Genomic DNA, 24,214 nt, shown 5'->3' with positions numbered 1-24,214 from the left:
GAACCACAATAGTACAAGTTATCCCCTTTTCAATTCTTTCAGTTTCTGTCTACAATTTAATAGACCGTTCTGCTTCCATTGGAGTTCAGGTTAAGTTTTCCTTCTTCTCACAGCCAAAATGTGAGTTTTCCATTAACAAAGCAATACAAATTTTCTTTCTCAAATGAACTGACTGGAGGAAAATGCATCAGTTTTAAAGAAAAAGGAAAACGTAATACTAAGGGATTTGGCAAAATTTATCAAATAGTAAGTGGCGGGATGTCGATTTGCCCAGCTCCAGATTCCAAGTTTTTCCTATCGCCGTCTCTGAGCTTCCTTCCAAGTCCCATCTACACCAATGACTCTCAGAATCATTTTTATTATAGTCCCAATCTACTGAGCTCCTGCTCTATACTGTCAGGTCCTATGCTAAGGAGTTTACACGCACATTTCATTAGCATCCTCACAATGACTCTATGATATTGGGGCTATTAGCCTTCGTTGTATAGACGAGGAAAACGAGGTTCAGACAGGTGAAGCACAGTTCCACTACCACAAAGTGTAGCTAGGACTTGAACTGAGATCTGTTGGCTCCCAATTCCACGCTCCCACACCCAGCTCTTCCACACCAAGTACAAACATCATCAACAATACAAACAATAACAGTATAGCAACCAAGTGAGCAGTGTGCCAGACGCTGAGCTAGGGGCTCCGACATGCACAAGCTGACTTCTCACTCCAACCCATAAAGAGGATGCCATAGCCAGATTCTGATCCCCATCCTACAGAGGAGGGAACTGAGGTTCAGAGAAAGAAGTAGCGTGTCAAGAGCAGAGTCGCACAGCGGCGCCAGGACTGAGTCCGGAACCCCGGGCGCCATTCATTCCCACCTCATCCAACCCAGTCCCACCACCCACGGCCCGCGCCTCACCTGGCCCTCCGGGCCCGCGCCCACTCGCGCCGCCCGCCCTCCCACCCGGCGGCGCCAATTGTCAGACCCTCCTCCTTCGGCCCGGCTGCCCGCCCCGGAAGCACCGTCCTCAACGCCGGAAGCCGGACTTACCGGCCCGCGGCCGCTCTAGCCCTGCGGGTAGCCACCAGCGAGAGCACAGCGGCAACCGTCACGTGACCACCCGCACTCTCCCAGGCGCTTCCCCCTCCCCACGCTAGCGAGGAGCGCGGCCAATGAGAAAGGCAATTGCCTGGCCCACGCCGGGCCGCAGTCTAGCCGGAGTGCGCCTGCGCGCAGCGGGGGCGGTCGGGCGGGGCTCCAGCCTAGAAGGTGCGTGAGGGGCTGAGTCCAGGAGTGGGAGACGTGGAGTGCAGGTAATATGCGATCTGGGGGCGAGGCATCTCGGCTGCCCTCCTCGTGTCGTCCTTCGAATATAATGCATCTCTCTTATATCGTCCTCTGTCCCTTTATGTCCCCATTCCTCCCCTTATGTTGCATCCCGCTTAAATCGTTACCACTCCCCTTATGTCGCCATCACCCTCCTTAGGTCGTCGTCAACCCCCTTAACAAGATTTCGTTCCTTTAAGTCCCCATGGCCACCACATGTCGCAGTTACCCCCCTTTAAGTCGTGTCGCCTTCTCATATCGCCTGCACCCCTCTTTTGTTGCTATTACTCCTTTACGAAGTCCTTCTCATAAATCGTCATCATACCCCCGTGTCACCTTCGCACGCCTCCTGTCACCATCTCCGTAAGTTACGCTCACGCTTCCCTTATATCTTCCTCATCCTTTATGTCTCCATCCCTCCCCGCCCTCTGACAGTCACTGTCCGTGCCTAATGCTTCTAGTTTTCCCCATAAGGACCTACCCTGCCCTACAGTTGTTATTCTTCCCTTCGTGTCTCCGGTATTTCCCCGTGTCCCCTCTCACATACCGGGTACTAGAGCCCGTTATTCTGGCTCCACCACTAAGCATCTGGGTAACCTTGACCACCTAATCACACGTTTACAGTCTCAGCTTCCTCATCTGTGAAACGCACACAAGGACACCTACGTCAGGGATGATTGTGACGATCCTGCGTGTTTATTCTTGTGACATGCCCAGCTTGATGTGGCCATTTGAGCTAATATTATTAATCATCTCACCCTCACCTTCATCCAGTCACCTTCATCCCCTCCTCATTGTCGCTCTCCCCCTCCCCCCAGCTGCCCTCATCATTACCGTGGTGTCGTCACCATTCCCTGTATCCTGATACTCTCTGCCACACCAGCCAACCCCTGCTGTCCCACATCATGATCACTATGCTGTCCTCACCTCTGCCACATCACCACACCTGAGGGGGTGACCCATCAGCCATCACGAACCTTGCTCATGTAAATACTTCATCCCTATCTCCTTACCTTGTTGGAGTGACTGATTTCCCACCCCCAAATTGAGAGCACTTAGCCAATGGCAGGAGTCGAGGAGCGCTTGGTGGGAGGAAGACTCTAGAAAGCTTAGACCCAACCCTTCCTTGACTTATAGAATTGGGGGTGCAGAGAGATGAGGCAGGTCTCACCACACCTTTGTCAAACCTCAGCAACCCTGAATCCCCAGGTGGAAAGGTAAGTATCTTAGTCACTCAGCTTGCCTTAGCATGGCCATGTAGGACAGCCATTACAGTGTGTGTCTGGGGGCTGGAACACCCTGGTTCCAATCTTGGTTCTAGCATTTAGTACTTAAATAGTACTAAATGACCTTGGGCAGCTGGCTTAAGGTCTCTGTGCCTCAGTTGCTACATCCTGCAACATGGGAATGAAAATGCAAGTTAATTCATTCAATAAATATTTATTAAGCATGTTCTACATGCTCAGCATTGTGCTAGGCATTCACACATCAGTGAATAAAACAGAGATCCTTGGCCTCATGGAGTTTACATTCTATCAGGGGTAAGAGACAGTACACAAACAGGGAAGTAGATTATATGATGTGTTAGGGGGGAGTTGGGGGATGCAAAGATTATAGTTTTAAGTAGGGTGATCTGGTGACATTTGAACAAAGACTTGAAGAGGGGAGAGAGTGACGTGGCTGTCTGGGGGAAGAGCGGCATTCTAGGCAGAGAGAACAGCAAATGCAAAGGTCCTGAGGTAGGAGCATGCATGGAATATTTAAGGAATAGCAAGGAGACCAGTGAGGGAGGAGAGGGATGGGGAATGAAGTCAGCAGGGTGATGGGGGCAGATCATCTGGGGTCTCATGGGCCATGGAGAAGACTTTGGCTTTACTCTGAGTGAGGTGGGAGCCATGGGAGGATTTGGAGGAGAGGAGGGATGTGATCTGATGTGACATGACGTGACATGAAGAAGCAGCAGCAGCTGGAGAACGTCTACCAAGGATGGATTGGCAAGAGCAGCCTGGTTGGAAGGACAGCCAGACTCCTCTTCTTAAAGCTGCACTCGCATATCCTTTGTATTTGGAGAAAGCTTCAAATGCCCCTCTCAAAGATTAGGGGTGGGATGGGGTGGGGAGGGATGTTGGTAGGGGTTTTGAGAGGCTACTGGGGAGGGACGGAGGGCGTCACAGATCTACAGATGTTACACAGCAGGAGAGGCAGCTGTCTACACTCAGGACCCTGAGGCAGCTTGGGCTCAAATTCTGGCTCCACCGTTTCCTGGCTGTGTCCCTTTGTGCCAGTGACTTAACCTTTCTAGGTCTTTTGTTCCCTTATCTGTTAAGCGGAGCTAAAAAAAAAACCACTGCTGTTAGAATTGAATATATAAAGTGTTTTGAGCAGTGCCTGGTTCAATAAACATAAGGAGACCCCGCTCTCCCACATCCTGTCCTTTCACAGGCTCAGACCTCCCTGAGGGTGGCAAGGAAAAGACATTCTGCCTTATTCTGTGTTCGGGAATTGGTTTGACACTGTTGTGTCCTGGCACAGAACTGAGCTCTGGGTTCAAATTCTTGGCCGACAGACCAACGCCGTGTGACCTGGGCAGTGATTTCCCTGAGCCCTACCTCGTCATCTGAAAAACAGAGATAATAATGCTTCTTTGCCCCAGATGTGTTGTGTTGTTCTTTTTGAACTGAGGCATCAACCATTTTCATGGTTTTATTTTTCTCCAAGGCACCAACTGTATGCTTTGCTCATTTAATCTACTGTCTTACTCCCTCAAAAGAATTTCTTCCTTCCTAGGGACTTTTTGTTTGTTTGTTTTTTCTGTGCTATATCTCCAATTTCTAGATAAGGCTTGTAAGAGAATAAGCCCAAGAGGTTATTAAGGGGAGATCATTCAGGGCTTTGGGAGCCACAGTGAGGAGCTGAGACTTTATTCTGCAGATACCGGGGGACCACAGAAAGGTTTTGAGCAGAGGGTGGACAAGTCAGACTCAGATGGAGGGGGAATTGGAAGGGTTGAGTGGAGGCTGGGAGCCACAGGATGTGGCTGGAGTGGGGACCCAAGTGAGAGAGGCCAGTTCGGGGCCATGGAGGGGAGAGAAAAGGGTTGGGTGGGAGACACACTTGGGAGGCCATGTGGATAAGTTGTGGGCGGTCCAGGACAAGGCCCAGGACTCTGGGGGAGTCAGGGCTTTCTGGAGAAGGTAGCACACAGGCTGAGACCTGAAGGATGGGTAGAACAGCTCTCCTTGAAAGGGGGACCCGGGGGAGGAGCAGGTTTGGGAGAGATCCTAAGGACAATTGGAAACATGGTGGGTGTATGGGGCTTAGGGACACCTGGGTGGAGGCGTCTAGGAGGCCATGGGACTTCCGGAGCTGAAATTCAGGGGGTAGGTGGGAATCGGAGACAGCTTTGGAGTCAGAAAGGGGGACTGAAGCTGTAATGGTGGGGAAGGTCCACAGGGGCTGTCCATGTAGGGCCCAAGAGGACATTGTAAGTTGGTTGCACTTGGTCCTGGAGGCAATGGGGAGCCACAGAGGGGGTTTGAGTAGGGATGGGACAGCTTAGATTTTTGAGTTCCAGTTCAGAAGTATTCGCCATTCATGATGGAGTGTTGGGGGACAGGGGGTTGTGTGTGTATTTTTTTACTTATTTGTTTTTTCAGACTGAGCATCTTCTCTCCCTAGAAGGGGCACCTTCTAGGGGGTCCTTTGAAATAAAACGTCTACTCCTAAAAACAAAACAAAAAAGTTTACAAAACCAGTGCTCTGTTCTGTTTTCTGTAGACTTGACCACAGACAATTGTGCAGTCAGTCCGAAGGGGTCTGCACAATCGAATGAAAATCAGCTCCTTTAAACCCAAGAACAGTTCTGTTTTGAACCGAATGGAAGGTCCATAGGTTAGTGAATGTTTCCTGAGGTATGGCCTGTCCAGTGCTTCACGTGGGCTTCAGCATATAACTGGCCCCACACCCTTCTTTGCACTTTCATACATCTTGAATCAACCTTGAATTGACCTTGAATTTTACCCTCAGGCTGAGGTGTCATTATCTGCACCTACCCTATTGCCTTGGGCTTAGAACACAAGCTACTTACACATTGTGTATACACCGAGTGTCACTACGTCTAGAGAGACATCTAAGAAAGTCTTTTCTCAAGGGTTTCCATTCTACTGCTTCTTCTGTTTTCAATAAACATTTATTGAGTGGTTACAACGTGCTAGGCACAGGGTGGGTAGAGGAATAAATCAGACATAGACTTAGCTTTTTAAGGGACACATATAGGTTTATCTATGATAAAAGTGTGTCCAGGGTACTAGGGGACACAGCTAACCAGCCAGCTTGTATCTGTGCTACCTGGCCTGCTATGGATGGTTTCACTGACTGCCCAGCAAACGTGAGGTTGGTATATTAGTCTACCCGTTGTTCTGAGAATGCAAGGAACGCAAGTGAGGTTCAGAGAAGGGAGCCTCTTCTCCCAGTAACACACACAGCTGAGATCTGAACCCAGGGGGTTGGGACTGCAAGACGCACCCCCTTAAACCATTCAGAGATCCCCCAGCCACCACTCCTCAGATGGGTATAAAGTGATCCCCCTTTTTTTTTTTTTTGCGGTACGCGAGCCTCTCACTGTTGTGGCCTCTCCCGTTGCGGAGCACAGGCTCCGGACGCACAGGCTCAGCGGCCATGGCTCACGGGCCCAGCCGCTCCGCGGCATGTGGGATCTTCCCGAACCGGGGCACGAACCCGTGTCCCCTGCATCGGCAGGCAGACTCTCAACCACTGCGCCACCAGGGAAGCCCAAGTGATCCCCTTTTTATGAATGAGGCCAGCAGGGCTCAGAGAAGTAAAGCCCCACGCCTGATGTCACTGAGGAAGAAAGTGACGGGTGGGATCTGAACCCTGGCCCCTCCAACCCAAAACACTGCTATGGAAGAGGGATCAAGTCTCCCACCCCAACCCTCACGGGTGTTCAGGGAGCTGTGAGCCAACACGTGTCTCAAAAGCCGGGTGGGTTTTGCTTCCTCCTTTTCTGTGGGCTGTGGTTCACAACCCAAGTCAGGCAGGGCACAAGCCAAGGGAACAGGGAGATATTCTGTGGGCTGGTGAAACTGCACAACTCAGTCCCGCAGGCTGGGACTCGAACCCAGCCAAACCCCAGAGTGGGCTTTGAACCCACGTTCTTTTAACTAAAACCACACACCCGGTCTCAGGACTTAATGAAGCTTAGGTTCTTTATGTCTCAGCGCAGAAAGAATTCAGTGAGAGACAAAGTGATAGGTAAAAAGTGGATTTATTTAAAGAGATACACATTCCATAGACAGAATGTGGTTCATCTCAAAAGGCAAGAACGGCCCTGGGAAAAACACACTCCATAGAGTGTGGGCCGTCTCGGAAGGCGAGAGGTCCGGAAATATGGGGTAGTTTTTATGGGCTGGGTAATTTCATTGGCTAATGAGGGAGGAGGATTATTCCAACTGTCTTGGGGAAGGGGAGGAGATTGCCAGGAATTGGGCCCCGCCCTCTTTTTGGTCTTTTAGGTCACCTTGAAACTGTCATGCTTTTAGGTCACCTTGGAACTGTCATGGCACCTATGGTTGTGTCATTTAGCATATGCAAATGCATTGGTCCCCAGCCTTTTTGGCACCAGGGACCGGTTTCGTGGAAGACAATTTTTCCACGAGCGGGGTGGGTGGGGGGTGGTTCAGGCGGAGGGATGGGCAGCGGCAGATGAAGCTTCGCTCGCTCACCCACCGATCCGCTCCTGCTGTGCGACCTGCTTCCTAACAGGCCATGGACTGCTAGCGGTCCGTGGCGCGGGTGTTGGGGACCCCTGTGCTAATGTATATAATGAGGCTCAAAGTCTACTGGAAGTCAAATCTTCCGCCACCTTGGACCTAGTTGGTTCTAACCAGTTTATGCTGTATCCTCAACAGCTGTGTCATTCTTTTAAAGATTGTGCCCTGCCCCCTTCCCTCCCGTTTCACTGGGAGGGGGCACACCTGCTGGTGGAGGTGCCCCCTACACCAGCGAGGAAGCAGGGCATGAGGACCAGCCTGGACATTGCACTGGAGCCCCAGGGTGAGTTCTAGGTTCCTGGGAACCCTGGAATTGAGGTGAGCTGAGAAGGCCAGCACTTGCCGGCCTGGCTCTGTCGGCCCGGCTGTCCATATCCTGCTTCAGTTTCACCCTGCCGTGCTCCCCTTAGGGATCTGGGGATTGAGGGTGCTGGATACCTATCCAGCTGAGGCCACAGTCCCCTTTTGGAGACTGGGATGTTGGGGAAGGGCCCCCGCAGCTAGGAGCCTGAGCCTCAATTTAATTTCCATGGAAGGCCTATGTGCATTTTTTAAAATAGTGAGTAAAGGCCCACAGTAAAAAGCAGGCATCTTGCCTGGCCGAGGGTGGGGAGGACGGAGGCGGAGGGAATCATGCCTTTTTTCTTTTCTTTTTGGCTGTTAGGACCCTTGAGACAATCATATTTATTGAGAACCTCTTACATGCCCATTCTCTGCACTTGATATATATGAATTCCTTGAGTTCGAAGGAGCCACTCAGATTTTAAACATCTCAAATTTTACATGTTCAAAAGACACACATTATTTATTTATTTTTGATATTTTTTTAAAAATTTATTCCTGGTCTTTTCCCCAAACTTGGTCCTCCTCGGTGTTCCCCCAAATCACACGCCCACCCCAGTCAGTTACCCACACAGCCAGAGGGAGCCTGTAAACCTGTATTCGTTTCCTGGGGCTGCTGTAACACGTGAGCACAAACTGCGTGGCTTAAAACAACAGAAATTTATTCTCTCACAGTTCTGGAGACCAGAAGTCCAAAATCAAGGTGTCAGCAGGGCCGTGCTCTCTCCGGAGCCTCTAGGGGAGATTCTGTTCCCTGCCTCCGCCAGGTTCCGGTGGCTCCTGGTGCACCTGGGTTTGCAGCCCATCATTCCAGTCGCTGCCTCCCTGGTCATGTCTCGTTTCTGTCTCTTTTAGAGATACTTGCCCTTGGGTTTAGGACCCACCCAGATAATCCAGAATAATCTCATCTTTAAATCACTGACTTAATTACATCTACAAAGACCCTTTTTCCAAATAAGGTCACATTCACAAGTTCCAGGAGTGATGACCACATCTGACATATCTTTTCTGAGGCCCCCATTCAACCCACCACAACCCCCAAAGGAGATCATGTTCCCTCCTCTGCTCAGAACCTACCCGTGGCCCCGTCCTTCTTGCCACAGTCCGGGTAGCCCAGCATGATCTGGTCCTGTCACCTCAGACTTACCTCCTCTGCCTCCTCCCACAGGCCATTCCACTACAGACACACTGGCCTCCTCGCTCTTCCCTATCCACACCAGGCACACTCCTGCCTCACGGCCTTTGCACTGGCTGTTCCCTCTGCTCAGAACACTCTTCCCCAAGATGTCCAGTAGCTCCATTCCTCCTCTGCTTGAAGTTTTTTTCCCTCAGGGATCCCCTTCTCTGCGAGGCCTTCCTTGACCTCTTTATTTAAAATTGCAAGCAATCCCAACCCCGGCCCCACCCCTGTCCCTCTTCCCTGAGTCTCCATAGCACTTATTACCTTCTAACATATAATTTAATTTAATACTGTTTTTTGTCTGTCTTTCCTCATGTCAGTTTTGTTCACAGTGATATCCCCAGTGCCTAAAACAATACCTGGTGCACAGGTGCTCAATAAATGTGTGCAAAATTAATGAACAGCCTTGTAAAAAGTAGGTGCTATTCTTGCTGTGCCCATTTTGCAGATGGGGAAACTAGGGCACAGATGCACTGTCACTTCTCTGAAGTCAGTCACGTACACGCTGAGGCTCATATTAAGATCAGGCACCTGGCTCTGGGAGCCACAGTGTTAACTGCCTCGCCAATCTAACCCAGTCTACACCACCTCTTCAGGACTAGTTTTCTTTTTAAATATTGCTACCTTAGGTGTATTGCTTTGATAAAAATATAACAAGTCAAAATTAAACCCATCATTACAGACCTGTCATCACGGCACAATTTGAAAGCCAAAAGCTCGCTAACAAACTGAATGAAATGCGTCTATTTTCTTCCTATTTTTGATTTATTACCGGCCATCCCAGTTCCCCTGGCTCACCTTGCAGGGTCCCTCACAGCTCCGCGCCCTACCTCTGCCCAGTTTTGTTTTTGTTTATCAGCTTCCCTAATTTCACATCACCTGCTGTTCCAACCCCATATTCTTAAATAAAACATTTCTCACCACGGTCCTTCACAAATAAATAAATAAAAGGCAAACTTGTTTCGCACCCCATGCCTCCCCCTCCCCCCACCCTCCAACCCTGCGGTCAGCCCCATCCAAGACTTATCTTCTGCTTCTCTTGGTGACCTCTGGAGTTCCAAATAACCTTGATCTGTTGCCATTTCTTGCTGGATCCATTTGACCCATCCCGGTTTGGCTCGCTCCCTGCAATGATAGGAGGGGATCTAGCTGTGTTCTTCTGCCCTCGCCAATCTGGGATCGGACGTTGGGGGAAAGGGGTTTCCAAATTATCCTTTCAGATCTAGGCAGGATATTGCGGTGAGGAGAGAACCTGGCTCCCTTTTGGAATTTCCTTCCTTTTTTCGTCCTTTTTTTAAAACACATTAATGTATGCGCCTGAATTTTTTAAAACGTGACAAAACCTGGGACGCGGCAACACCTGTGTAGGCTTTATAATTATTTTTTAACCTGCACAGAGATGTTTTCTTTTCTGTAAGTCGCTCATATTTCACAATTTTAAAAAAGAAAATAGGCGGACGACAAAAAGCAATCCTGACCCACCCCCAAATCCCGCTGTCAAGGCAACCACTTCCAACGCTGTTGCTCCCCTCAGTAATAATCCTTCTCTGCATCTGTTGACTTCCTGCCTGGATGTGGGGAAGGGGGTCGTGCCCCTCTTTCATTGAGAAAGGTGGGCGGGGAGGGGGACCTCCAATTTATTTCTCCATCTGTGGCCTTAAATCCTGCTTCGGAGATATGAGATGGTATGTGGGAAACCTTGCTTACCCCTCCAGCCAGAGCCTGGATTTAAGAGACAAAATTTTTAAAATCCTTATCAAAATATCAGTTGACTTTTTTTTTTTTAACGAAACACTGACTGCAGTCCACAATCCAAGGGAAAACCCACCATCCCCTTCCCCCCCACCGCTCTTCCCCTCCCTTAGCGTGGGCTGTGTCTTCTAAGCTGATTTCATCGCTACGTTCCTAAATCATGTTATTCAGCCTTGATCATTCCATTTCATTTTATAATTTTTAAAGTCATTAATCTTATTTATGTATTTATTTTTGACCAGGTAATACATGCCCATGGTACAAAAATTCACAAGGTTTGCAGACGAGAAAAGATGGGGGGGTCTCTTTTCTCTTTACCTGTGGCCTCCCTACCCCACATGGGGGCTCTAGGGTGGACCTTAGCAAAGCCAATCGCTCAGCCATGTACTCTCCCTCCACCCCCGTCAGGTTGGCTGTACTGGGCGGCCGGGCCCCCCTTCTCCCTGCGGTGAGCCCGGACCGGCGCGCTCACTGCGCAGACTCCCCGCTGCAGTGGGCGGAGCCCCCTCGGTCCCCGCCCCCGCCCCTCCGCCCCTGCTCAGCCTGTCGGGGCAGAAGCTGGGGCCCCGTGGAGGTAGCAGCAGCCGCCTGCCGAGTAAGGCCGAGGCCCCTCTGGGGTAGGGTAGGGGAGGATGGTTTCGGGGATGGGCTGGGGTCTGGCGGGGAGGCCGCGATGGTCTTGGGCTCCCGGCCTGAGCTGTCTAGTCGTTACCTGAGGGTGAGAGCAAAGGAGCCACCTGGAAAATGACTTCTGGGTAATCCCAGGGCTGGGAGAAGCCAGGCACAAAGATTTAGGGCTCCGCTGACCCAATCCGGAGCTGTCATTTTGGGAATGTATAGGTTAGAGCTCAGAGAAGGGAAAGCGCTAATGGGGAGCAGTGTGGGTGCTGATGAGGGGCAGGGTGGGCGCTTGGGGGGGCAGGGTGGGCACTAAAGGGGGGCAGGGAGGGCACCGCAGAGGAATAGGAGGAAAGCAGAGGAGTTGGACTTAGGGATTTCGAAATCCCAACTGACCAGCAGTCAGCTTCCTCCTTTAGGGGTGTTAGGCGCAGTGCCAGTGGCCCCCGTGATCACAGACAAGGCGACCCAGGGAGTCCCGTGAGCCCGAGGCTGATCCGCTTTCTGTGATGTCCCCCAAAAGCCTAGAACACCCCACACAGTGCCAGCTTTTGTTCCCTGCAGTTTGGAGACCCTGACACACCCACTTTCCCACTGGAATCTGTATAACCCCTGGCTGCCCAGCAAGATGAAGCCTAAACTGATGTACCAGGAGGTAGGTGGATGGGGGACCCAGTGGGGAGGGGCTGGACCCAGCAGAGGGTGGGGGCCCCACTGAGCTGCCCTGTCACCCCCACACACACCATCATCCCTGTCTCCCAGCTGAAGGTGCCTGCTGAGGAGCCCTCCAACGAACTACCCATGAACGAGATCGAGGCATGGAAAGCTGCAGAAAAGGTAGGAGCCCACCGCCACCCTCACTCTGTCTCAGCCATGGCCTGGGCTGCCCTCCTTGGGCTGGCTGATCACCTCCTCCTCCCCACAGAAGGCCCGTTGGGTCCTGCTGGTCCTCATCCTGGCAGTCGTGGGCTTTGGTGCCCTGATGACTCAGCTGTTTCTATGGGAATACGGCGACTTGCATCTCTTTGGGCCCAACCAGCGCCCAGCCCCCTGCTATGACCCTTGCGAGTAAGTGGAGGGGGGCGTGGGCACCTCAGATGGTGGGGGGAGGGGCCCTGCCAGGCCAGGGACACTTCAACACGCACTAAGCAGGGCCTGCACCCAGTGGTCGAGACAGAATAAGGTGATCGCCGACTCCCAAGTGGACCGTCACGGTTCTTCCCTCCATGCCCACCTCCTTCCCCCACACTGTTGCCATGGCAGCCACAGCATCATCATCTATCTGTCTGTGAACAGACACACATGGCATCTTCCATCCACATCTGTGGACAGACACACACACACACACACACACACACAGACACATGCACAACCTTCCTTCCACACCTCTAGACAGACAAATGCAGACACACAGAGAATCACGAGTACTGACACAAATACACATAGTCTTCCATCCTCCGTGGGCAGACAAGTGAGCACTCACATTCCAGCCCCCTAAGGCTGATTCTGCCTCCCCCCAACCCCAGAGCAGTGCTGGTGGAGAGCATTCCCGAGGGCCTGGACTTCCCCAATGCCTCCACGGTCAACCCCTCCACCAGCCAGGCCTGGCTGGGCCTGCTCGCCGGTGCCCACAGCAGCCTGGACATTGCCTCCTTCTACTGGACCCTCACCAACAACGACACCCACACTCAGGAGCCCTCTGCTCAGCAGGTACCTGGCAACCTGGGCTCTGGCTGGCAGCGGGTGGGGGGGCGGGGGGGGGGTTGGAGGGAGCCACTGGGGAGGTGGATGAAAGGGGTTTCCCTATAGCCCGGGAGACAGGTGGACATGTCTCACACAGCGGGTTGGACACAGGTGTTTGGAAGCAACTGTCTTCACATGGCCCTCTGGACTGGGGGCGTTTTGTCACAGTCATCTGGAGGCCTCTGAATGTCAGGGTATGGGTTTGGTTACGAGGGATTAGGCTGGCAGATATCACTCACCCACAAGCTGCCCTGACCCTGTCACACAAAGAAATGGAAACATGGAGTGAGTACCAGCCCAGCCTCAAGCCAGGCTGCCACTTCCCAGCTGTGTGACCTTGGGCAGGTCACTTCACCTCTCGGTCTTCAGTTTCCTCATCTGTAGAATGGGGCAATATCTAGCACTCCCCTCTTGCGAGGATGAAACGGGCTAATCCCTGCCAGTTATAGCACAATGCCCGACAGAGTCAGCCCTTTATAAGCATTTGCTCTGATAGCCTTGTTAGGGTCTGCAGACAAACTTAAAAAACATAAAACTTCAAGATTTGAAAAGGAACAGCCTAGGTGGATAAGCCCTTCATCGAAAGACATGGTGAATTTGTCCCTTTTTTTCCCCTTTCCTTGCTGCCACTCTTTGTCAGAGGTAGGCTTAAAATGTATTAAAATCGTGAGGTTTATTAAGCACTGCCTGAAAAAATATACGACAGTTAAAAATGATATGAGCTGGAAATTCCCTGGCGGTCCAGTGGTTACGACTCTGCAGTTTCACTGCCAAGGGCGCGGGTTCAATCCCTGGTTGGAGAACTAAGATCCCACAAGCCAAAAAAAAAAAAAGTCATGAGCTCCCACGCCCTGCTGGTTCCTACTGGAATGGTTCAAAGCACAAAGCACAGACGTAGGAGGCAGACCATCTGAGTTCAAATCCTGCTTCCCCATTGATTTCTCCAATGCTGTTTCCCCATCTGCACCTTGGGATATACTCAGATTTGCCTCATCAGTGAGAGTGGTGAGAAGTCAGTGAGTTCACATGTAAAGGGGCTTAGAAGGGCCCTGGCTCACAGTAGAAACCAGGGAATCAATGGCTGTTGCTATTAATGTTATTGGCATCATCAGGCCTCACCCAAACCTTCCCAGACCCCAAGCCTGCACTGTGCCCCCAACATCCTGCAAGGTGCCCAGAGGTCCCTTCTGTGACGGGCATTGATACTTCCAAGTCAGGATCTTGGGAAGGTCCCGTGAAGGGCAGGAGTGGCAGGGAGGCCCTAGCGGGGCTCAGAGCGCCAATTATTAAAACAGATAAAGGGACTTCCCAGGTGGTCCAATGGTTAAGACTCTGCACTTCCACTGCGGGGGGCATGGGTTCAATCCCTGGTCGGGGAACTAGGATCCCGCATGCCACACAGTGTGGCCAAAAAAAATCAATAAAATAAAACAGATACAGGTTTTAACATCTTAACCTGTGTAAAGCCTTCCCTGAGTGTACCGGCTAATGTAAAGCCTGATCAGATCTAGAAGCTTAATCTCAAAACAGCTCCATGGGGGGGTCCTGCGTGGGGTTGGAGAGTTGGCTCATCCAGCCCCTCAGAGGCTCTCCCCTCCTCCCAGGGCGAGGAGGTCCTCCGGCAGCTACAGACCCTGGCACCCCGAGGTGTGAAGGTCCGCATTGCCGTGAGCAAGCCAAGTGGGCCCCAGCCCCAGGCAGATCTGCAGGCCCTGCTGCAAAGCGGTGAGCTAGGGGGGCAGCTGGGGATGGGCTGGGCCTGGGGCTGCCCAAGCCAGCACCCTGACCACCACCCCTGTCTGTCCAGGTGCCCAGGTCCGCATGGTGGACATGCAGAAGCTGACCCATGGCGTCCTGCACACCAAGTTCTGGGTGGTAGACCAGACCCACTTCTACCTCGGCAGTGCCAACATGGACTGGCGTTCCCTGACCCAGGTCTGCCGGCACCCTGCCCACCGCCCTTCTAGGCCGCTCCCTGCCCCACAGGGCGCCCGGCCTCCAGCTGCGCCCCGCCTCAACCCCAGAGTCCTCTCTTCCAGTCTCTGCAATGGCTTCCTTCCCACCTCCTACCTAACATCCCCAAATCCAGCCCTCCACCACCCTCGCTCTGCTCAGGGAAGCCCCTCTGATCCCCGATGGCATCTACAGGACATTCCAGGCCCTGTCCACCCATTTGACCTTCGCGATTCACTCTCTGCATGCCTGCTCTAAGCCCAGCCCTGTTCTGATGCTGGGAATGTGGTGGACCTCTTGGAACCCCCGGTCCAGGGTGGAGACGGGCCTGTCACCAGTGTCAGCCCAAAAGGGTCAAGTCTGAGTTGGTGGTGAGGCGGGAGCACAAGTGGAGGGGTCAGGGCCAGGATGGGCGACCCAACCTGGGGTACCAAGGAAAGTCTCCCAAAAGAGATGAAAACGAATCTGATAACTGGAGGAGCTGTAGGAATTGGCACAGGACAGGAAAAAGAAACAGCTTAGGCAGTGATCATTTGCTCAACAAATATTTTCCAAACCCCTAATCTCACCAGCCCCGCGGGGAGATGCTGAACGCACAGCTGTCCCTGAGACATCCCCTGTGCCTGTCCTTCCAGTCCAATGGGGAGGCAGGTTTGTCACCAGAGAGGGTGATGAAGGAGGCCCAAGGGACCCTGAGAGCCTCAAGGAATGCCTGACACAGGCTGGGCAGTCAAGGCAGGATTCCCGGAGGAGGAAACTGTCAACTGAGACCTAAGACTGAGTAGGAGCTCAGTGGAGGGTAGAAGCAACAGTGTACGCAAAGGTTCAGGAAACCTGGAGCTTTGGAATAACTGATTTTCACCAAAACTTAAGATTTTAATCTTGAGTCAAGATCATGTCCATCCCAGGACTTTAGCTGGGGGAAGGGGGGTGGGGGCACGGTTAAGGGGCAGAAAGAAAGGAGACAGGGGCAGAGAGAGGGGGAGATAGAAGGGCAAGGGGCAGGAAGGGGGACTTGGGGGGGGGGGCAGGGGGAAGGGCTGCAGGTGTCCATGTCATCTGTGGGCACCAGGCCATCATCCCCGGGCTCAGCATTGCCCTCCCACAGGTCAAGGAGCTGGGCGTGGTCATGTACAACTGCAGTTGCCTAGCTCGAGACCTGACCAAGATCTTCGAGGCCTACTGGTACCTGGGCCAGGCGGGCAGCTCCATCCCGTCAACCTGGCCCCGGCCTTATGACACCCGCTACAATCAAGAGACACCCATGGAAATCTGCCTCAACGGAACCCCTGCTCTGGCCTACCTGGCAGTGAGTCCGAGGGAAGAGGGGCCTGTCACACCCCGGCCACATCCCTTCTCTCGGCCCCCATCAAGCCCTGCCTAGTGACTTGGTAGGGATGGGGGTTCCTGACCACTGGCTGTCACTTCTGCTCCCTCGGGGCCTGGGCTGTGTCCCAACCTCCCTAGGCCTTGGTTTCACGTAGAAAATAAGTATTGCAATATTTGCCACCTCTTAGGGCTAGTGAGAGGCACGGCTGGGTCCATGCAGGCCGAGCCCTGGGTGGCCTGTCCAGTATAGCTGCATGTCGCATTTTTAATCAATTAAAATGAACTACAGTTAAAAACTCAGTTCCTCCGTCACACTGGCCACATTTCAAGTACTTAACGGCCACACATAGCAAGCAGTTGCCATACGGGACAGTGCAGATAGAGAACATTTCCATCAACGTGGAAAGTTCTATGGGACAGCACCCACTATTGCCCTTGGCACTCTGGACAAGGCACCGCTGTTTTTGGCTGTTGGTATTTTCACTAGTTGGGGTGGCCAACCTGGGTCCCCCCGAGCAAGTCACCTGGCCAAGCCCAGTGTCATCCTGGAGGGCCCCCACTAAGGCATGGATGGAGGGACGCGATTCATTGGGGTCCTTTGCTCCAGTGACCTCCCACGGGACATTAATGGTTCCCCCGTTACCACTACCCCTTTCAGAGCTCGAGTTTGCTCACCTGTTGTGAGGATGGAGAGAGCTGGGTGAAGGGCCTGGTGTGGCTGGGCACATGAGGAGTGCCATCAGGCTGGACTGTAAGTCAGGGACAAAAGTGATTAGAGCAGAGGTCCTCAAACTTGAGCATGCATTAGAATCACCAGAAGGGCTTGTGGAAAGCCAGATTCCTGGGCTCCACCCCAGCACCTTGGTTCTGTGTGCCATGGGCAGTGAGGCCCAAGAACTTGCATTTCTAACAAGTTTCCAGGGGATGCTGTTGCTGCCTGACCAGGGACCTCATGTCGAGAACCACTGGGTTAGAGCATAAGTTCTGGAACCAGACAGCCTAGGTTCAAACCCTGGCTCCATTTATCAGCTGTGTGACCTTAGGCAAATCACTTACCCTCTCTGAGCCTCCGTTTGCTCACCTGCAAAACAAGACGTGGTAATTATCCCTCTCCTTCATGGAGGCTGAGCATTAGTGAGACCCGCAGGACCTGGCTCGTGACAAGCTGTCTGTAGCAGGGGTCCACTGTGAAGGACATGTGTCTTGACTGTCCCCTCATCCCCCAGAGTGCACCCCCACCACTGTGTCCAAGTGGCCGCACCCCAGACTTGAAAGCCCTGCTCAACGCGGTGGACAATGCCCGGAGTTTCATCTACATCGCGATCATGAACTACCTGCCCACCATGGAGTTCTCCCACCCGCACAGGTACCGCTGGGCGCGTGGACAGGGGTTGGGGTAGGGAGCCACCGTGAGTGGAAGAGGAGACAGGAGAGAGAGCGATGGGGCCCAGAAAGCAGTCACGGGGCCAAGACCAAGGGACAGAGGGAGGGGATGCCATGGGGAGAGACAGAGGTGACAGGGAGAGTGGGTCTGGATGGTCAAGACAAGGAGAAGGGGACAGAGAAGAGGATGAGAATATTCGGGGGGTGGTGTGGAGACGGGGGACTGGAGGCTTAAGGCAGAGGACACAGGATGTGGGATTTCTGCAGGTAGGAGGCAGGGAGTGTAGGCTGGATATGGGATGACGGGCTTCGGAGGTAGGACTAAGGGTATTCAGGTTTGGGGCGGCAGGGTTGGGGTTTGAGATCTGGGATAGGAAGTGGCGATGACTGGACTCTGGGGGCTCAGAGCAGGTAGTCTGGGGGCAGCAGACAAGACAATGAGAAGATTGGTGGGGGGAGCAGGGTTTGGAGCTAGAGATGAGGTGGGGGCTTGGGGCTTCTCAGAAGCTGCAGCGGGCCCCAGGCCTGGCTCCCTAAAGCTGAAGTGAGGCCTCCCTCCGCATCCTGCACCCCCCCTCCCCAAGGTTCTGGCCTGCCATTGACGACGGGCTGCGGCGGGCTGCCTATGAGCGGGGCGTCAAGGTGCGCCTGCTGGTCAGCTGCTGGGGGCACTCTGAGCCATCCATGCGGGCCTTCCTGCTCTCCCTGGCTGCCCTACGTGACAACCACACCCACTTTGACATCCAGGTGGTAAGCGCCTACCCCAGACCTACCCATCAGCCCCTGTGCGGGGCAGTACCGGGGACACAGCAGTCGTGGAGCTCACCTGTCACCTGACAGGGACGACCCACAGTGGGCTGTGCCCTGATTGGCCAGAATCAAGGGCACGGGCAGAGGGGTTAGGGCTGGGATGGGGAAGCCCAGCAGAAGCTCCTGCCGCAGCCTGAGGGGTCGTGGAAGACTTTCTGGAAAAGGGGACATCTGAGGTAAGACCTAAGGGATAAATAGGAGTCATTCTAGAGGGAACAGGCGGCCTATGAGGCGACAGGGTCCTCCCTTTCAGCCGGCGTTTACCGAGTACCCGTGCTGGCCCCCAGGCCCGCGAGGGAAGCGGCTGAGTCCCCAGTCCCGCAGACCTGGTGCCACTCCCCACCCCAGACCCTGGGGCTTCTCTAACCCAGCCCCGCATCTCCCCTCCCTCTCAGAAACTCTTTGTGGTCCCTGCGGACGAGGCCCAGGCCCGCGTCCCTTACACCCGCGTCAACCACAACAAGTACATGGTGACTGAACGTGCCACCTACATCGGTGAGTGTCCTGGGCGCCGCTGGGGCGGGGGGACGGAAGGGGGTCCAGGCAGCACCACGGGCCCTGACTCTCTGGACCTCCGCTCCCTGTAGGAACCTCCAACTGGTCCGGCAGCTACTTCACCGAGACAGCGGGCACCTCGCTGCTGGTGACGCAGAACGGGCGGGGCGGCCTGCGGAGCCAGCTGGAGGCCGTTTTCCTGAGGGACTGGGACTCCCCTTACAGCCATGACCTTGACACCTCAGCCGACAGCGTGGGCAACGCCTGTCGCCTGCTCTGAGGCCCGGTCCAGCGGACAGGACAGGCCTGCGAGGCCCCCGCGGGCGCGGGTGTTCCGGGTCTCAATCCCTGTCCCCGTGCCCCCGCTTCTGTCTGCCCCGTCGTGGCTCCCACAGGCTCCCCCCCTGCTCTCCCGCTTCTACCTCCGCCCCCGCCAGCCTGATGCTGTGGCCGCAGAGGACCCAGCCAAGCTGGGAGAGGGATCAGCCCCCGAAGAAGTAGGGGTGCATGCTGGGCCTGGCCCCCTGGCCCACCCCACTTTCCAGGGCAAAGAGGGCCTGAGGTCATAATAAGAAGTAAATAACTTGTGTGTACAGCCTGTGCCTGACTGAGTGGTGTGAGGTGGGGTGCCGGGTAGGGGACAGCTGGCATGGGCCTCTGGTGGGGACACCTTCACGCATGCTGAGCCCTCAGCATGTGACCGGTGTGGTTTGGTATGTACTGGATGCTCAGCACGTGGCTGGTGACCAGCGTGGGCTGGCGTGCGCTGAGCCGTCGGCGCCCAATGCACGTGAGCTAGCGTGTGCTGAGCAGGCGCGTGTGACCTCGAGGGCTGGCGTGAACCGAGCCTCACGGAGCCAGCGTGGCACAGCGTGCGCTGAACGCTCGGCACGTCCCCAGCCAGATGAGCGCCTGTTGAGCCACTGCCGTAGCCCGAGGGCGGACTCGCACGTCTGGACACGAGAGCACGCACCAGGCGTGAATGTACATACACCTGCTGAGTGAGCTCACACTTCGCATGTCCCAAGCATGGATGAGTGCATGCCAAGCCTGTCACGTGTGGCAAAGACAGGTCAACAGACGCTGAGAACCTGGCATCTGGCAAGCTCAGATTGGCACCTGCTGAGCACTGAGAATGTTCTGAGGGTGGATTCTTACGTGCCAGGCACTGAGCATATTTAAGGGATGGGTCAGTGTGCCACGCACAGCCTCCAGCCTGAGCCAATGGCTGACTGGGTGCAGCATTAGAGAGCAGGGCCTGGGTGCCCCCCTGACCCCACCCCCGTGCCAGTCCAGGCCTCAGGCAGGGAGGACAGGCATGAGGCAGTGCTGCTGAAAAGTGCTTTATTGAAATAAACAGAGGCAGCAGGGCCAGTGGGGTGCAGCCCCCTTCCTGCGTCCCTCTGGCCGAGGGGGCCACGGGCCAGACCCCAAAACCCTCCTGTGTTCGCGGTGTGTGTGCAGGCATGCACCGTGAGCGGGGTGGGGGGAATGGGGTATTTCTGGATAATTATCTTTCTGTAAGGATAATTTGTCGGTTCAGGGGATAGCTCTGAGGAGGGGATGCCAGCCCCGCTAGCGCATCACCCAGTGATGGGCAGGGGTGGAGTCACCATCAGTGGTGCCCGCCGACGTGCTGCACAAAGCTGGTGGCCCGGGGTGGACCATGCGGGTGGGTGTGGCGTGGTAGGAGCCCCTGAGCCCGTGGTCCCCCGACGCCCTCCAGGGTCCAGTCTGGCTGACCCAGCCATTCCCCAGGACAGCTGCTGAGGTCGAAGAACTCAGGGCCTGGCCTCTGTTGGGGAGAAGACATGGGCATCAGCCAGGAAGCGCCCCCCACCCCACCCCGGAACAACCACGCTGCCCCTCATGGACTCCTTCTGATCCCAGCTGCATCCCTGTCAATTCCTGAGGACGATTTTGTACATCCTGAACCCTCATCGCATTTTGGAGGCTTAAATGCTGTGTGCTGAGACCTTAATGTGTCCTGAAGGTGTGTTTGCTGACGCTCTTTTTCTGGGGTGGGGGGGCTGAGCTGTCCCATGGCCTCTGTCACTTCCCGTATGTGGATTACTGTGTTCTGAGTTTTTACACAGCCTTAATGTGGGTTCGTGTTTGCTGAGCTCCATCGCATCCTACGGGGATATTAGTGTTTGCTGAGCCTTGTCACATCCTGAGGGTGGGCTAGCAGTGTGTGTTGGATCCCGAGCCAGCTGCGGGCCATATGCAAATGTACGGGAGGCAAAGTTGGTTCACTATGCCCCGATCCTAGAGCTCTGGGGAGGCCCTGATCCCAGAACCACCTGCATCCTAGCTGCCCCCTGGGTCACCTCAGCATCCACGGTCGTGTCCTTGATGTCCGGCCCATCCCTGTCCCACTGCGGGATGGCAGGCAGCTCCGCAGAGGCCCCTCGCCGCTCTCCTTCCACGCAGCCGCCGCCCCTGCACGGGGCGTCTTCCTCGGGCGAGGCCTGGCTCAGCCGGATGAGGTTGCTGAAGTTGGACTTGGAGCCTGTGGGTGGCTTGTGGGCCTTGTGGTGGCCTGCCAGGCGACTGCCGTAGAAGGCCAGGATGGGCTCGGGGCCGGACTCGGGCACCCGGCGGCCGGCAGCAGCGGCCTTGAGCGGGGCCAGCACGTCGGGGACGACGTCGGTGCGGGTCTCGCCCCACAGCCCACTCCCCGCCTCCTGCAGACTCAAGTCGTCCAGCTGATCGATGGCCTTTTGCACGACCGGTGCCTTCTCCTCCCGGAACAAAGGCCCGCTGCCCAGACCCACGGTCTCCTCCTCCTCGGCCAGACCGCAGTAGGGGGGCCTGTCTTCCGCGGCATCCACGACAGACATAGGCGTCTTGCCCTCCACCTGCAGGGAGAGGCGGCAGCTGTGCAGCGAGAGCTGGTAGTAGCGGGTGGTCTCATGGGCGCTGCGCAGCTGCTGCATGGACACGAAGGGGTGGCGCAGGGCGGCGCTGGGGCTGATGCGTTCGTGCGACTCCCACGTCAGCATGCGTTTGATCAGCTCCACCATGCTCTTGAGGTCGGCGTGCTCTGCCAGCGCCTCGCGGTCGGGGAAGGTCAGCCGACGGACTGCCCTGCCGCCGTTCACCACCTCTATCTGGTCCAGTGACTTGAGCATGTACTTGCGGCGCTCCAGTGGGCGCACCTGGTGGGACGCAGGGTGGGGCAGGGGTTGACATCGAGTCCAGGACTTGGGCCCCAGGTACTTCTGCGGTGGAGCCCACATGTGACCCCCCCCAGCGTCCATTGGGCCCTCCAGCCTGGCCCAGAGCTCTCTCGTGGCTATGAAGTCCACCCACAGGAACCTGGACTTCCAGTTCTGCCCATGATCTGACTTGGAGCTCCCTTGCATCTGGGGGGGCCACACCTGCTCACTAACACCAGAACCCCTCTAGTCTAATCCAGACCCCTCCTACTGCTGCAGGAAGGACAGCTGACTGTGATCTCTGGTCCTCCTCTTGTCTAACCCAGGGGTCTCACTGACCCAAGTTTCACACCTTGCCCCAGCTCTCCAGTCCTCCCTCGAGCCATGGGTCCAGCCCCTACCAGCAGCTAGCAGAAGGGCTGCCCTAAACCTCTACTGCTCCTTGGAATCAAATCCAGATCCCTCCTGCTGCCACAGCTGATCCCCACATCCGATCCCAGCCCTCAGGCCTCCGAGGAGTCAAGCCCAGACAATTCTTGCCAAATTCTTTAACCACGACCAGCTCGGGAGTTATCAGAGGATCTGCCATATGCTTTCGGTCCCATCTTTGGTCTCGCTCAGACCCCTCTCTCGCTGTGACAGCTCCCACGGCTGGTCCACACTTCCAGTCCTTTCTGCTGCTCAGCCAGACTCTTGCCACACAAGTCTGATGACCACAGTCACAGAGGTGGCAGACAGGCTGCCCTGACTTCCAGTCCCACCTGGGGTCTCCCTCGGATCCCTCTGGCTGTGACAACCCCCGCAGCTGGCCCTCAAGTTTCCAGTCCTCTCTGAGATCTAACCTAGATTTTTTTCTTGATACGGCAGCTGCCTCGCTGACGGCCCTCACCCCACCTGCCCCCCTACCTTGGTCTCAGCCAGGTAGTCGGCCGAGGACTTCAGCTGCCAGGGGTTGGTGGCGTCGGGGTGAGGGTTGCGCTTGAAGAAGTGGTGGGCCTTACAGGCGGCGTGCAGCACGTGGGGCTTGGGCAGGCCCTGGGTCTCACAGATGTAGCGCACCTGGTCGTACTCGTTGTTGCCTGGGTAGAGGGGCCAGCCCAGGTGCAACTCAGCCATGACGCAGCCCAGGGACCACACGTCCACCTTCTCACAGAAGGGCAGCCCCAGCAGAATCTCGGGGGCCCGGTAGAAGCGAGACTGGATATACGGCCCCTTGACGTAGCGCACCTCGCTGAATATGCTGGCCGAGCCAAAGTCGATCACCTGAGTGGAGGGAGGGAGGCAAGTGGGCCGGGACAGCCGATCGATCTGAGCCTCCCCGGCCTCTCTTGCCAGTGTCTTTCTGCATCTGCCATCTGACTGTCGCTACATCTGTGAATCCTGATCTCTTGTTTACGTCCCTATCTGTCTCCTCCAGCCTTTGTCTCTGGTTTGCATACTCGTCTCTCTGTCTCTGTTTGTCTCCACTAGAACTTATGTCCACGAGGGTCGAGACCTGTCTCTTTCTCTCTCACCCCATGCCTTGTCCATCAGCAAATCTTGCTGGCTGGGTAGAGGGGCCAGCCCAGGTGCAACTCAGCCATGACGCAGCCCAGGGACCACACGTCCACCTTCTCAAAGAAGGGCAGCCCCAGCAGAACACCTTCTGTTCTGCCCACTCTGCATCCCAGCCACAGCCCCACCCTAGTCCTGTCCTCCCCCTGGCTAGACTAATGTAAGGGGCTCCTTGCTGGTCTCCCTGTTCCTCCCTCTCCCTCCAGTCTGCTTCTCACATGCAGCCCGAGGGACCCTGTGACCACCTAAGTCAGATCACGTCCCTCTCCTGCTCAGAATCTTCCTGTGGCTTTACCACATCCTGTGATAAAAGCCAAAGTCTTCACCCTGGCCCACAAAGCTCCAACAATCTGCCCGGTCCCCTCTCTGCCCGCCACCTCTTCCCACCTTCCCCCTCACTCACCCAGCTGCAACCACACCAGCCTCTCGCTATTCCTTGAAGAAGCCGGACACATTCCCAGTTCAGGGCCTTGGCACTGGCTGTTCCCTCTGCCTGGAATGCTCTTCCTCCGGATGTCCACATGGCTCCTCTCTCTCACCTCAAGTCTTTACTCAAATGTCACCTTCTCAGGGAGGGCTCTGCTGACCACACTATTAAAAACAGCACACCCCTCCCTTCCTATCCACCTCCCTAGCCCTCTGCTTTTCTCCATAGCTCTTGACACCATTTCACGTACTACATATTTTTACTTTTGTATGGAGTTCATTGTCTCTCTACCCAACTAGGATATCAGTCCCACAAGGGCAGGGATTTTGTCTGTTCACTGCTGCATCCCTAAATCCCTAG

General features: G+C 55.0%; 2 protein-coding genes across 5 annotated transcripts in view; one reads left to right on the top strand and one right to left on the bottom strand.

Annotated features, from left to right (window-relative positions):
- Positions 1-1,198: 1,198 nt before the first annotated feature.
- PLD3 (phospholipase D family member 3) lies at positions 1,199-19,307 on the top strand. 4 transcript variants are annotated; one of them, XM_065898453.1, is made up of 13 exons: positions 1,199-1,305; positions 10,624-10,656; positions 11,564-11,654; positions 11,762-11,836; positions 11,925-12,067; positions 12,526-12,709; positions 14,347-14,467; positions 14,550-14,677; positions 15,804-16,004; positions 17,251-17,390; positions 17,992-18,157; positions 18,613-18,712; positions 18,805-19,307. In XM_065898453.1, the coding sequence occupies exons 2-13, from the start codon at positions 10,631-10,633 to the stop codon at positions 18,990-18,992; spliced, it is 1,563 nt and encodes a 520-aa protein (XP_065754525.1). In that variant the 5' UTR covers positions 1,199-1,305; positions 10,624-10,630; the 3' UTR covers positions 18,993-19,307. The 4 variants fall into 4 exon arrangements, with proteins under 4 accessions (XP_065754525.1, XP_065754528.1, XP_065754527.1 ...); XM_065898456.1 differs by lacking the exon at positions 10,624-10,656 and having other exon boundaries at positions 1,267-1,305; XM_065898455.1 differs by lacking the exons at positions 1,199-1,305; positions 10,624-10,656 and adding an exon at positions 10,941-10,976 and having other exon boundaries at positions 11,523-11,654.
- A 1,020-nt stretch (positions 19,308-20,327) lies between these two features.
- HIPK4 (homeodomain interacting protein kinase 4) overlaps positions 20,328-24,214 on the bottom strand; it is a 6,429-nt gene continuing 2,542 nt past the window's right edge. The window contains exons 2-4 of the mRNA XM_065898452.1: positions 22,780-23,136; positions 21,043-21,873; positions 20,328-20,507 (exon numbers count right to left, since the gene is read on the bottom strand). Of these exons, the coding sequence (XP_065754524.1) occupies positions 20,328-20,507; positions 21,043-21,873; positions 22,780-23,136 (1,368 nt within the window). The remainder of the gene's footprint in view (positions 20,508-21,042; positions 21,874-22,779; positions 23,137-24,214) is intronic.

This window comes from Phocoena phocoena, chromosome 20, assembly GCF_963924675.1.
Source record: "Phocoena phocoena chromosome 20, mPhoPho1.1, whole genome shotgun sequence".
NCBI classification, from domain to species: Eukaryota; Metazoa; Chordata; class Mammalia; order Artiodactyla; family Phocoenidae; genus Phocoena; species Phocoena phocoena.
Note: the sequence above shows the minus strand (reverse complement) of the source record. Positions and strands in the feature narration are given on the sequence as shown.